The sequence below is a fragment of the Falco punctatus genome (assembly GCF_963210335.1).
Source record: "Falco punctatus genome assembly, chromosome: 20".
Lineage (NCBI taxonomy): Eukaryota > Metazoa > Chordata > Aves > Falconiformes > Falconidae > Falco > Falco punctatus.
In genome coordinates, this window is record NC_137600.1 from 2,814,157 (window position 1) to 2,828,081 (window position 13,925).

Genomic DNA, 13,925 nt, shown 5'->3' on the forward strand with positions numbered 1-13,925 from the left:
TACAGCTGCCCACAGCAGGGATCATGTTTGTGATACTTAGAAGCCTCAGAATTTTTCAAAGTAGCTCTGTACGTGGTACACAAGCAGCCTCCTCATTTCCCTCCACTCCCTATCTCTTTCCACCTTTTTTTTTGCAGTTTAACACTCTCAAGCCCTCCCTTTCAGCTTCTTTTTTAAAAAAGAAGCCAAAATAGTGATGGCCACTTTAAGATCTCACACAGCAAAGCAACAAGACCCATGGGACGATGACCCAGCTGCTTTGCAGTGAAATCTGCCACTGGTTTCATCATAGCTGTCGCTGATGTATTGTGAATACCAGCTAATAAAAACACAGAAGGAGGTGAAGTGTGTCAGCGGACAGGAGAAAGGCAGACCCAGGCCCCACCTTTCATACCCTAACCGTTTAAGCAGCTATGTTTGATAAACAAGTATTTTACCTGTAACTCAATTATGCAAATGCAAAGGGAAAGCTCAAGACTTTTACGTGCTGGGTACGTGGCCAGGTCTCTGGTGACATGAGGGGTGGTGGGCAAGTGGTGCTGGAACTAACCCCCGTGCAGCACGGCTGCCGAAAGGGATCCAGGGCTGCAAGTCAGAGGGTTGGACCGTACCGCTAATTTGCTGGCTGACCTCTAATGAGCCATTTTGCCTTTGTATTTCCACCTCTCCAAACAGGGTTGCTCAACTTTGTGGTCCTGGTTCAGGAGAGCGCGTGCAGGCTTTGCCAGCCAAAGCCTCTGAAATGTACCGATGAGCATCAGGGCTATCCTCGTAAATGCTATTACTGCTTGTTATCATTCCCGTTGTACCTTCACGGTGTCACATCCCTGCACCAAAGAGGATTTTAGCTTATTGATGGATGTGTGATTTTCTTGTAGACCTACAAAACTTGTAGTAGGACGGTGACATCTTTAGCTTTGGCAATTCAGGTTTCATTGCGTGGGCACTTGCATCACTTTCCTCATTTATGAATGACATTAAAACTCCACAGGAGTTTACAGAGTTGTTTAAAACTTTCCACCAAACCATATTTTCACAGAGAAGTGTTTTTTGGTTTTTTTTTTTTGCTTTTACTAGCAATGAAAAATTTAGAGAAGGTAAATTTTGTCAACCAAAAAAAAAAAATTTTGAACTTTTAAGGGAAATACTCCATAATGAAAGCTCCTGAAAGCTCCAGAAATTTTAAAGAAATCCAGGAAAAAATATAAAAGATTTTTTTTTTTTTTGAGCAGAAATAAATTTAAAGAAAAATTTCTGACCAACTTAATTTTTTTCACTGGTAGTTTAAAAAGACTGCACTGACTTCTTCATTCTGTGTTTTAGAGATTATAAGACATGAGAAAAAAGAGGTGCTCATTGTTAGGAAATTTATACTGATTTTTTTTTTTCAAGTGTCAATTTCCATAAAGAAAAAACACCAAATAGATATCATGTGCCAAGAATGCAAAAAGATCTGAGAGTAGAGGAAAACTCAATTTATAGCATGTAAATAGATCTTTTTAGCATTTAGAGCTGGCTAGAATGGCTGATTGTGGAAAGTAACAAAACATAAATACAGAGTCTCCTGCTTTTCTTTTGTTTGTTATGAATTTGTAAAAAATCTTGCACGAGGGCATCCTGGTTAGCACCTGGGGATTCTAGGTGCCGCCATCTTACAAATAATATTGGTTGTAACAGCTAAAATAGAAATTCTGGATACAAACACACCTGAGCACTGAAGTTGTTCAGACCCAATTTCAGTCTCACGCTAGCTGCCCCCTCACCAAGTCCTCGATCTCGACCAGGTGCTGAGCTGTAGCAGGATTTTGGATCTGGTTTTTTGGGGGCAGAAATCTCTCTCTGGTATCAGCCTTATTCCTTGTTTCACCTCTGGATCTCCAGACCCAAAAGTGATGTTGTAGAACCAAAACATCTTCAAATTCCCAGTGAAACGTAGAACAGAGAAACTGAAATGCTTCTCGCAGCACCCCCGCTTGCTGACGGAGCACCTTCATCCCTCAGCCCCTCCACCTGGCATGCCTCTTGTAGATGAGACGGTAGGGCCTTGCTTTTGATCTTTGTAACAAAATCAGCAGTTTATTGGAGAAGGAAATGAGCTGGGATACACTCTTCATCTGGGTTTCTCCCTTACAACATGCCAAGCCGAAAAAACAGAGCCAAGTGAAAGTTTTCTGTTCTGCGGGGCTTGCTTAAACTCCTTTTGCACATGTGAGTTCATACCCTTGGAGTTCCATTGTAAGATTGAAGTTCAAACCCCAAAATTAATCAAGATCAGGCAAACCCACTAGGTTTAGCTTACTTTTTGTCAAAATAAAAAATGTTGACAAGTCTTTTCTTCAGCAGGACAAAAAATGAACCCTTTGAGACAAATTGCAAAATGCTTGAGCAAAAGCAGGATCTTCATTCAGTCTTGTTCAAAACCGGACGCGTCGGTTGATGAGCTTTGTTCTGGGCTACGGAGGTCAGCATGTATAAAAAAAGATACAAAAAGTAGTTCAGATGCTAAAATTTTACACATTGGGAGCTAAAAAAGCTCTGTGTTCCAAAGGAGATTAGCCATGATGAACAGCAAAGCCAATAAGAAAAGACAGCTTGTTTTCTGTCTACCTCGTTGTTTCTAAGGATTAGAGCATGACTTCCCTGAATGTAACGAAAGTGAAGAGTGTTCTGGAATAGGATGCTCCACTCTCTTTGCCTTCTGGATCCTCCTCCTCTTTTTTTTTTTTTTTTTTTTTTTTTTCATTATTTGGTTTTGGTTTTAAATTTGAGCAAACACTTTTTTTGCTTGCTCCTTGTTGAGCACAGTCTGTCAGCTACTCTTGAAGTAGGGGAAAAAAAAAAAAAGATCGATTGCCTCAAATATTAGTGGTGTGCTTGCACACCGTGAGCATGTTCATTTTCATTTTAATTGTTGAGATTGGGATCAGGCAAAGTAATAATTGTGCAGAATTGTTTATTAGGTTTGAAAGGACAGTTGTTGGTCCTACCAGTACAGGAACATGTGAACAGAGTAAAAGCAGGGTCAAAAAGCACAGTGCAATAAGGTATATTATTAATTTTATGATTTAATTCATTACGGTTTATTCTTGGGCCACATTGAAAAACTTTATGTTTTTTTCCTAATAAATTATTTGTACAGCTGCTGTTATTAATGCCCTCCTCTTTCAAACATTTCCACACATTCAACTTTACTTAAACAAACAGACTTCTACAGTGATGCTCAGTTGAGTATCTTTTACATTATATGGTTTTCTGCAGAACCAAATTACTCATTTTCAATAGAGTAGTGCTTGTCAGATCTCCAGGACACTTTAAGATACATTTTTTTTGAAAATGGTTATTAAAGAAAACATAAGAGAGAATCCTTATAGCAAAGTTTTCATTTATGTTGCTACTGAAACATGGAACTGAAATGGTCTCATCAAAAAACATTTTTGCTTTTTAATGGAGGTTGAATGAAAGCCCAAAACTCAGGCTTTGTTGTTGAGACGCAAATATAAATAAGAGGCATGGAAATAGTGCTGTAGAGTGCATCTTATTGAGTTCTTCCAGCGTGGAAGAATGGTTACTCATGTCTGGAAAAGTGTCAAGTCAATGCTTCTGATTAGAGATGGGTGTGAAGCTGCAGTGTTTGGGCTTGGTTTGGCTGATAACCAAAGCTCCAGGATGCTGGGATCCAGTCTCTGAGTCTAGCCTCAGCCTCACTTCTAGATACGCTATAAAATTTACATATTTTATAGTATAGTTATGATACAATAAACTAGATTAAATGTTAGATTTCACTTATATCACACTCATTAAAAAAAAAAAAAGGAAGGGGGGTGAAGGAGAAAGGATGGGAAGGTCACATTAACACTGCGCTGTAAATTTAATACAGCTCTCGATGCCTGAAGAGGGGATTTTTATTTTTTTTTTAGTATACTTCTTTAGTTTGGAGAGCAACACTAGCTGCTTTGTGATGGCAGTAAGTATTTGAAATTTGCTTTGATATTAAGTAGAGCTTCAAATATACAATGAAAATCTCTCTACTCGCATTTTTTTAATCAAATGCAAAGGTTTTCTACTGTTGAAAAAAATGTACCTCAGAAGTTAAAGGATGTGTAATCTTTATTTAAGTGGTTTTTTTCCCCAGTAATAACATAATTTTATTGTGAATCACTCGCTACTTCCAATGTCTGTCAGTGGCTAAAGCAGAGAAAGGGAATCTTTCTAGAACTAATGGATATTTTCATAGTTACTTGATGGCTGCCCTAATACGTATGCAGCCTGAATATGTCCTCGTGAATTTAAGTGAAGCAAATATTGATTATTTATAAATTAAAATATTTCTGAATAAAGATTGTCAGTGGAAAACTGAAACAAAATCATACTAAAATCGCCTGTTCAAACCACAGTGCTGTGTGAGTTCAGCTAATCTGCAAATCTGAGTTTACATAGGTATTGTCATTACTGTCATTGCTGTATTCTGAGCGAGTGATTCTCCCAGGGACAGAATTAAAAAAAATAATATGATGCCCTCCATTTAATGAGGATTTCTCCTGGAGAACTTGATTGAAGCCCAATGATACTTAATGGTAACGACCGGTGTGTAATGGGGGACAATAATTCTGTGGAATTAAGATGAGGCACTTCAGCTAAAATGCTTCAGCTGAGACCTGGTGCTAACACCCTAGACTCCTGTTGATTGGGAATTCTGCTTCATCCAGTACCGTAGTGATTAAACAGATCCTACAGTGCCACAGTCGAAAGAATGGTACAAGGCAACCGAACATCAGCACTAACAATGGTCATCTTTGAACCAACATGCTTTTTTAGAAACGAAAAGAGAAAGGTCAGTGGTTGCCCTCTGTTTTCAGTCGAAATCATGGCATGGAATGTTTCCTGGCAGGTATCCCCCTCTAGGTGCTCTAGGGAGAAAGAGAAAGGAAAAATAACAAGGTGTATCCCTGGGGAGATTTCCTTCCTGACCTCAGAGTGGTTGGATCAGTTCATCATCAGGCACATGAGCAAAGCTGGCTGTGTTTGCGAATTGACCCAGCTAGGTTCTAACACAAAGCACTGAAGGATCTGTGTCATTCAGGAAAACGAAAAATGGGTAGGAGTGGTGGGATAATATTGTGAGTTAGGAGCGTAGACTGTAAGAAACAAAAAGGGATAGCAAGAAAAAAAATATAACTGGTCTAAATCAAAATCCTTTCCAGACTGATGGTGAAAGCATGTGCCAGAGACTCTCACGGTCAGATTTGGTTATGGATAGAAATCACTGAACTGTTGTTAAGAGAGATGGGTACTATGCGGCCTAATGTCATGATGGGAGACTTAATTTCCCAGGTATAGATTAGGAAACAAATGCAACTAATATCAGCAGAGCTTGGAGCTGTTACTGGGTGGCAGCTTTCTTCATCGGAGAGTGACTGACCCAACAAAAAGTGATGTTATTTTAGATTCTGTATGAGTAAGGGAAGGGCTGACTGTAACTGCAAAAGAAAAAACACTCAAAGAGCTTCATGTGCTCACGACAGCGAGGGGCCAGAGCTGTGTATCGTCTATTAAAAACAAGCCACAGAGGAGATTCTACTAAGTCTCAGTTAAGTGTTGCCAGTGGAAAGAAGGATGCATTTGTACCATCATACCCCACTGATGTCTGGTTTGGAACACAATATCCTGGTTTAACTATATTCAAAAGAGAATGAAAATTAAATTGGGACAGGTGCAGGAATGGGTCATTAAAGTGACTGGGGAGCGGACAAGAGCTTGGCTCAAATACTTCAGTGACATACACTGGGAAGGGACGTAACTGCTCTCTAGAAATATCCTAAGGTAGACCAGAATGGGAAAAAAAAATTTAAAGCTAGTGTCAAGTATAAAGTGACTAGGAATAAATTTAGGCTGTATACCATAAACTCCCTAACTGCCAGGACAAGTAGGCCTTAAAACAAGAGGACTACCAAAGGCAAGACCCTGAAATGGCTATTTTATATAATGACAATTTTATAAAAGTAGCTACATGGTTGGTTTGTCTGTAAAAGTGGGAGAGTAGACGTCAGTGACACAGGAGTTGTCTCCTACCCCTGTGCCCCTACAGCCTTAGGAGGTCCCACTCCTGAAACAACGGCCACGTGCAGGATTTTTGCGTTAGCTCAGGGTCTCGGGGAGGATTTCCCGAAGAATTCAAGGAAAGTTTTGAACTGAGAGAGGCTGCTGGCATTTTTCACATTGTTTATCTTATTCCTAATCCAACTATGAAGCAAACACGTTATATTCTAACATCTACTCCTGTATTACTCGCTCAACCCAAACGCCTATTGACATCAATGGGAGCCCTGTCCAAGTGAAGACAGCAGGATGAGGCCTGACATATTTTCTTCCACCCAGCTGGAAAATAATAATAATGATGATAATTTTTTAAATCCTTATAGTAGTTACTCTTTTGAAAAGTTAAAATAACATGGTGCAGTGACTAGAGAGTTATAAGGGAAAGTGCATCAGGAATGTAATATTGTTTCCAGATGTACAGTGTCATAAAGAATTTTTTCCACACTTGGAATGGTAACAGGAATTTTTTGAGAGAGATCATTTACACAGTGATGAGATATGTTACATGTAAGTAAATGCCTGTATGCCTGGAATGTTTGTACCATATGTCTAAATAGGTGTCTATGAGTGATACAACTTTTATATATATGATGATGTGTATTTAGTTGCATGTATGTGATTTGAAGAGGAGCGTACTTCAGTATATAGAAATCCTGACATCATGTGTAGAGGGGGGAGGAAAAATTTTAGCATGCAGGTAAAAGTCTGTAGAGAAATACAACACTTTGAGCTATGCAGGGAAGCAAAAGAGGGGCAGTGCAGCTCAGAGAACCTCAGTTTCACATTCTGAAGTCAGTTTGTCTGAATGTTGTGGTAGGTGAACCCTCATTGTGGTGGTTGAGCAGGGATTACTGTGTGGCAGTAATCCATCTGGGAAACAAACCCAAGGTCGAGATACAGGATATGCATTTCTTCAGTACTGCTGGGGAACCATTGTTTTATGTCTGTGGCTTCATAGCTAATCGCAAGACCCTTGCAGATTTTCAGGGAGAACCGTAAGAACTGCTGAAAATGCTGCTCGGAAGCCTGTAACTCCCTCGCTGTTCTTAGGGATGGAGCCTACCTTTGGATGGATGAGGGAATAACACATGGCCCAGTCTGTTTCTTGCTAGCCTGGTTGGCCTCTGAAACTCCAGCTGAGCTGACGGCTCGATACAGCTGTTGGGTGGCACGAAATCTTCAGTCGTTGTGCTGTCTGTGTCAGATTTGGCCCTTGGCTACAATTACTGGGATCCATGGCCTACCTAACATATTTTGATGTTCTCAGATCGTTCCCTTAGGATTACATTTTGCATTAACTCCTGATTTTAGGGAAAAGACCATCGACTGAATAGGCATAGAAGCCAAATTATCATTTACAAGAAGAAGTGCCGTCAGTTCAGGAAAAGCAAAATGCACCAAAACCATTTGCCAGTGCTGTGGCCAAATCTGAGAATTTAAATCTCATGGGGAGTTTGCACATCACCTTTCATCGGCACTAAATACAGGTTTAAAAAAAAAAAAAAAAAAGGCCCGGTATGTTTTACGATGTTAGGAGAACAAGTGTTATTGATAAATACGTGTTCAGAAGGGTATTGGCAAAAATGCATAGAAATGGTTAACAAGGTAATGGTAAGAAACGTTGACCTTGATTTGTTTAGCTAAGATGTAAAGATTTTTGAAGGTCAAAGGTGTTCTTGTGTAGTGTTTTGGAGTCTAACTGTGTCTGACCCTCTAACATTAAGCTGCTGTGGCCTGCAGTTTTGAAGAGTGAAGCAAACCAGGGGGAAAGAGAGAAGGGGGAGAGAACAGGAAATGGAGTGAGGTGTTTCAGGAAGTTGTCAGGAGTTGACTGATTGATTCCAGATGGAAAGGGTCACCCTTCATGACCCAGGAAATACTCACTGGGGGAAAGCAGTTGGCTTGTGAAAGGGAAGGGCCTGGGAGTTAGAGACCATAGTGGAATGCACATTCCTCTTCCTTTTATCCATAAAACATTGTTTTTTAATCTTCAGTATAAAACAATTGGGTTGTCATCTGAACCAGGCAAGAAGGAAGGACCGGAGCAAAGTGAAGAAGTTCAGTAATTTTTATGACCATAAGCTCACATGTTCTCGCTCCACATCATTGATATTGAGTTGGCTGGCAAAGATGACAAAGGTCTCTGCTGGATTTCAGCAGTACCGTAGAGCTTGCTGCGAGTAAGGCCCCAAACTTCTGAGAATGTTCTGATCCAGATCTGAACTTCGCATTTTGTCCTGTCCCTGAGAATGCTGTATTTATTTGCCCTAGGTCCCCGCCTGTGACATGCCAAGTGGCTTTGACCCTCCTGTGATGAATGGGAGAGGTGAATAAAAATGGAAGCGCTCAAGGAGAGAGGTCTAAAAGTGCATCTTCCCCTCCTTCTGGCTCAGGGAATGGAGGATGCTCAGCAGTTATCTTCTAAGCAGAGGGCTCTTTTTGCTGTTACTCACGTTACAGGCATCTCTACAACTCCGAGCGAAATGAGGCTCTTGTATTGGGTGCGACACTTACACCCAAATGGTGATTCCAACAGGGAGTGTGTGCACACTTGAAGTCTGCACGTATTATAAAGATCTCATACTGAGAGCATGCGGGTGTGTGTTTATCGCCTGCATACCTTGTGTATGTGAGTTCAGATATGTATATATTATATAGTGTAACTGTATATAGATGATATACTTTTTATTTACATTTGGTTACAATTTAAACACTTGTCGTAAATATTTCAGACACTGGAATAATTCAGGTCTATTCCCCTGATGCCATAGTGTGCTCTGTGCTGGCCAGTGAGAGATTAAAATTTATTTCCATTGTTTAACGGAAAATAATGAAGTGCATCTGAGTGGGCTCAGCTATGTCATGCGGGAAACGTTCACTTTGGATGGGAGTCTCACTCCACCCAAATGTGCAATGATGAAATCAGTTGGCACGCAAAAGCAACGCATTTTGTGACAAGAATGCTTGAGAAGTATCAGAGTACAGTATGACAAGAGCCTTTTGGAATGAATTAAACTTGTCTCAAGAAAGAAAGAACGTATTCTTTAGGCTAGCATAATCCAGTAGAAGGGCAAGGTTTCTCCTGCTATATGCTGGAGACAGCTTTATCAACAATTAGGGCATGACTTTCTCCTACCTAGGCTAGGACAGCTGTATCTGGGAGAATTGATGCACACACCCAGGGTGAGGTTCTCAGGAGCTGTGAATGACTATAGCTGTGCGGCAGCTGGATGGAGTTAAGCTGATTTACACCGAATAACGGTCGAAACCTGAAAGTTTCAGTAAGATGCACCTTCTTTCAGTAGGTAAAACACAGCTTGTTCACATTTTCCTAAAAGTTTGTGGTTTAAAGGCAGATATATTTCTGGATTTATAGGACTTACAGCTTTGGATGTTGTATTGTTAAGGGAAAACTGAGTGGGATTAATTAACATCTACGGTTACTTCCTCTAAGAATTGATGTGCTATCGGAGCCCAGCAACATAAGTCACAGAGGCTAGAGTTTAAAAACTGCTGCTTGATTTGGGGTCCTCGGGCAAGAGGCACTAAGCACGCATATGTCAAAACCCAGACACGATATTAGGTAGTTTTCACATCGGAGGATTTTCCATTTGGCTTAGCCGATGGAGACCTGTATTTTCAGAGCAGATGCAGATAGATCTGCCCGTGTGCGCAGTACAGCAGATGGCTCTGAATCTGCGTGTATGTATCAGAGGGCAAATTGCTGTGGTGCTCTGCAGCCTGCCCTCCTGGTTGGTATATATAGCCCTCTCTGCCATCAGCTATGCTACAGTGCATCATAGGAAACTAAATTTAGGGCCATCTGCGGTAGCTGGTTCATTATACAGTAAGGACTTTATACGGCCCTTAGGATGCTATGTTAAATGGAATTAATGCAGGGATTGAAGGCTGAAAATATTTTCTCCCCTTCTTGTTAGGGAGTAAACGCTGCAGGAAGTGATGCCATTTTACAAACAGAACCGGGTTTTAACTAAACTGAGTAATTAATACTTAACAAGTAAGTTGAATTTCAAAGTACATAATTTACCTGCTTCCTTTTTCTTCCCTTTCCAAATATATCTAGGTTGTGCTATCAACAACAGTGAACGTTGATGGGCATGTGCTGGCAGTGTCTGACAACATGTTTGTTCACAACAACTCCAAGCATGGACGGAGAGCAAGGAGGCTTGACCCCTCAGAAGGTAGGATGGGTGTATGAAGAACAGTATGCAAATGAATGCAAAAACATGTTAGCCATTCTTCAATTTCTGTTTGTTTTCAGGAGGGAAGGAGCGCTAAGGGGGAACTACAGAACCTCAGGGGGTTTAGAGATGGAAGAGGCAGGAAAACAGTGTCTACTACATGCAAAATGTGATCCTCTTTGCATCTAAGAGACTCCCCCCCCCCTTACTAATTAGTTTGTACTGCAAAGATGAAAACCGTAGAAACACTAAGTATTATCTAAATTTCAGACTTCTCGCTCAGCTGGGGTAGATTTGATTTCAGGCAAATTAGGCAACATGACATCTTAGTTAAACAGAACTGTTAGAGCACAAGATGTGTATGAAAAAGTGTCACTAGTTCCCTTAAACAAACTACGCGCAAAGCATAACAATGCACAGAAGGGAACTGACACTAATTGATTTTAGTTTGTTTGGCTAAGGAAGACTCATGGCCGGCTACAGGATGGGTTTTGGACTGTATTAAAGCAATTACAAATACTTGTATCTGTTCAGCTTCAAAGTGGTTGGCCCCTCCTCTCCCTCTTCCCATACATTCATTACCAACGCATTCCACCTCTCTCACGCAGACAGTACACAAAATTACTAGAAAATGCTATCTGTGTCTGCTTTTCCCTCCCCTGCAGCTAGTGAAAGTGAGAAGAGCTGGTGATGTTAGTAGAAAAGACAAGCAAGGATATTATTTCATTATAATGTTTTGCTGCCCCACTTCTTAACTGTGCCCTATATCAACCTAAAAGAAGAATTAATGAACTGGAAGAAAATGATTGAATCAGTAAAGAATTCATAGTGGTGTTAATTCTCCCCCAGCGGGCAGTGAAATGGTAGAAGGAAAATCCCAGGATTCCTAGCCTAGGAAGCCATCCAGTTTTTCCTTGACTGATTGGATGTGATTGACTGGCTGTTCAAAGGAGTCTCATGTTTTTGGAGCACTGCCAAAGTTCCCCTCCACCTCTGACCCTGTCAACATTGGGAATGGAGTGATGGATTGACTTTGGTTATGGCCTGGAAACCATATTGGGTTCCTGATGGGATGTATAGTCCAGAGGCCTTGAACATATGGAAGAGAGAAGGAAAAAAAAAATCTACTCTATAAAATCAAGAAAATTATTAGAAATTGTCTCCTGGTAGGAATTGGAGGAAACATTTGATATTCCTATATCTTTTTTACCCATTGATAAACTCAATAAATCTTAATCAATCTCTCTTTCCACTGGGTTTGGCTTTTGTGTGATCAAATGCTAATGAGTAGTCTTGGTATATTTTTTTCTTTAAACAGCCTCTGCACAATCATCTAAGCATTTCATTTTTACACCCACTACAGTTGGCCTATTAGGCTTTAATGACACGATGTTAAGTGCCAGTAATGAATAGGCAAGTAATTAACACTAGCAGGGCAGAAAACATGCGGTTTATGTATTTATGTATTTATTTATTCACTGGGGTTTGTGGAATGGTGAACGGCCGGAGAGGACATGCCCTCGGGCACTAGGGCATTCCTGCCGGCCGTGAAGCCGCAGCGGTGGAGGCTCCCAGGAGCGTGCAGGTGAAGCTGCTCTCAGCTGCCGTTGGCATCAACATGACTCAGGAGTGCTTGACGTGCACCAAAGTTGCTTGAGTTTAGTGCTGCAAGAGTTTACACCCAATATCGCAAAGTGTCAAAGCGGCATGGGGCAAAAACCCCTGCCATAACGTGATGCTCTGATGTTCTTTTTGTTCTGTTTAGCCACGCCGTGCATCAAAGCAATCAGCCCAAGTGAAGGCTGGACTACAGGGGGGGCGATGGTGATCATTATTGGAGACAACTTCTTTGATGGGCTGCAAGTTGTGTTTGGAACCATGCTTGTCTGGAGCGAGGTGGGTAGAGGTGCCTCCCTATGGCTAAAAGGCAGCAACATTCCTTTTCCCAGGGAAGTGCGGGGGATCACTGGTAATTCCTGTGCCAGTACCGGTACAAAACTGGTGGCGGGTCAGGCGGGCGAGATAAACCTGCGTGAAGGAAATTCATGGAACAGGTTTTCTTTGTGGAATTTCTTGCTATGTGGTGTCATTGAAGCCAACTGCTCAGTGATGATCCAGAATGGAATTGAACGGTTCTAGGTGTCTGGAGAAAGGTAAAGGTAACAAAATAAGGAAACGGTTAGAGTTTGGGAAGGAGAAAGAATTCCCTCTGGGTCCAGAAATAAGCCAGCAATTAACTAATGGGCGTAAGCAGTACAATATTCTTGATGACAATTTATTATAAAATGTGTCTTCTTCTCTGGGAGGCAAGGAACTAGACCAGCTGTGTCACTTGCCTGGTCTATAATGTCTCCTATATAAGAATGAGCAATGCATTTACTCATAAAGCATGTTTGGAAGGAGAAAAGTGAAAGTGGGGGGAGTAATACAGACATGTCCTAATTGCGCCTCTCCTTTTGTTACTTCCTAGCTTATCACACCTCACGCCATTCGAGTTCAGACACCTCCACGCCACATTCCCGGAGTGGTTGAAGTGACATTATCATACAAATCCAAACAGTTTTGCAAAGGCGCACCGGGCAGGTTTATTTACACAGGTAGGTGATTGCCGTTTGCACTGGAGGAGCTCCAGCTCGGAGCCGATTTTTTTGGAAATCTGTATTGACACCTCTCTGCTTGCTTGCTTTAGCCTTTTGCTGTTTGAAGGCCACTCTGCTAGTTGGGACATTTGGAGACAGAAGGAGATAGCTTCACCGTTGTGCAGAGGTGCTAAGGCACTGTTATTACAGATGTTAATATTTTTTCCAGATAAGAGCTCAAGCTGTTATGATATGGACCTGCCTATAGGTATATTGAGGGTACAGGAACATGATAGGATTGTTCTACATGCTGGAAGATGTTTTATTTATAACAGTATTTATTTTACATTTCCCTCTCGCTGGGGGTAACCTTTCATTTTCAAGATAATCCCAGAGGACAAGGAGAGCATCTTGTATTGAAAGAAGCCAACAAACTGAGTGGAAAATAAATCTGTTGGGTTTTTTTTATTATTCTTAAATGGAATACCAACTTATTTAGTGCCCTATATTTACCTCTGCTAGCAGGAGAACATTAACTATACATCTGAAAGAAAAAAATCAGATGTGACCAGATGACCATCTCATTGCACTGTCAGTACCAGTAGTAACACTGATGGCACAATATATACACTGAAGTTTCCGAGGCCTATGAAGCAGGACTGGAGAATAATGGTGTTCCCAGTTCTAAAGGGTGGATTTATATTTAAGTTGAATGACTTGCTCCCACCAAATGATATTCAGATTTCTCAAAGTGGAAAGATTTATCAAATTTTTAAAGCCTCTTACCGCCATTAAATAATCTTTGTGTATTATAATTGTCAACTTTTAAATCATAATTTAACTAAAAAATAATAACGAAGATCCAGGAAATATTTTATTAAAAATTCTGAGGTAAAAACTTGTCCACTTGTTGAGCGAATTGGAATGAAAATTTGAAGCCTCAGGACTTTGGAAAGAACCGATGATTTGTGAAGATCTTGTTGCTGTCTTATGCTGTTTTATATACCCTTTATTAGTACAGATGCTAAATTAATGTTTAGTTATGTAT

At 40.7% G+C, this 13,925-nt stretch overlaps 1 protein-coding gene across 2 annotated transcripts in view; it reads left to right on the forward strand.

Annotated features, from left to right (window-relative positions):
• Positions 1–13,925, forward strand: part of EBF2 (EBF transcription factor 2) — a 146,264-nt gene that overhangs the window by 111,202 nt on the left and 21,137 nt on the right. For both annotated transcript variants that reach the window (XM_080370334.1, XM_080370333.1), the window contains exons 8-10: positions 10,181–10,298; positions 12,064–12,194; positions 12,769–12,895. In XM_080370334.1, the coding sequence (XP_080226460.1) occupies positions 10,181–10,298; positions 12,064–12,194; positions 12,769–12,895 (376 nt within the window). The remainder of the gene's footprint in view (positions 1–10,180; positions 10,299–12,063; positions 12,195–12,768; positions 12,896–13,925) is intronic.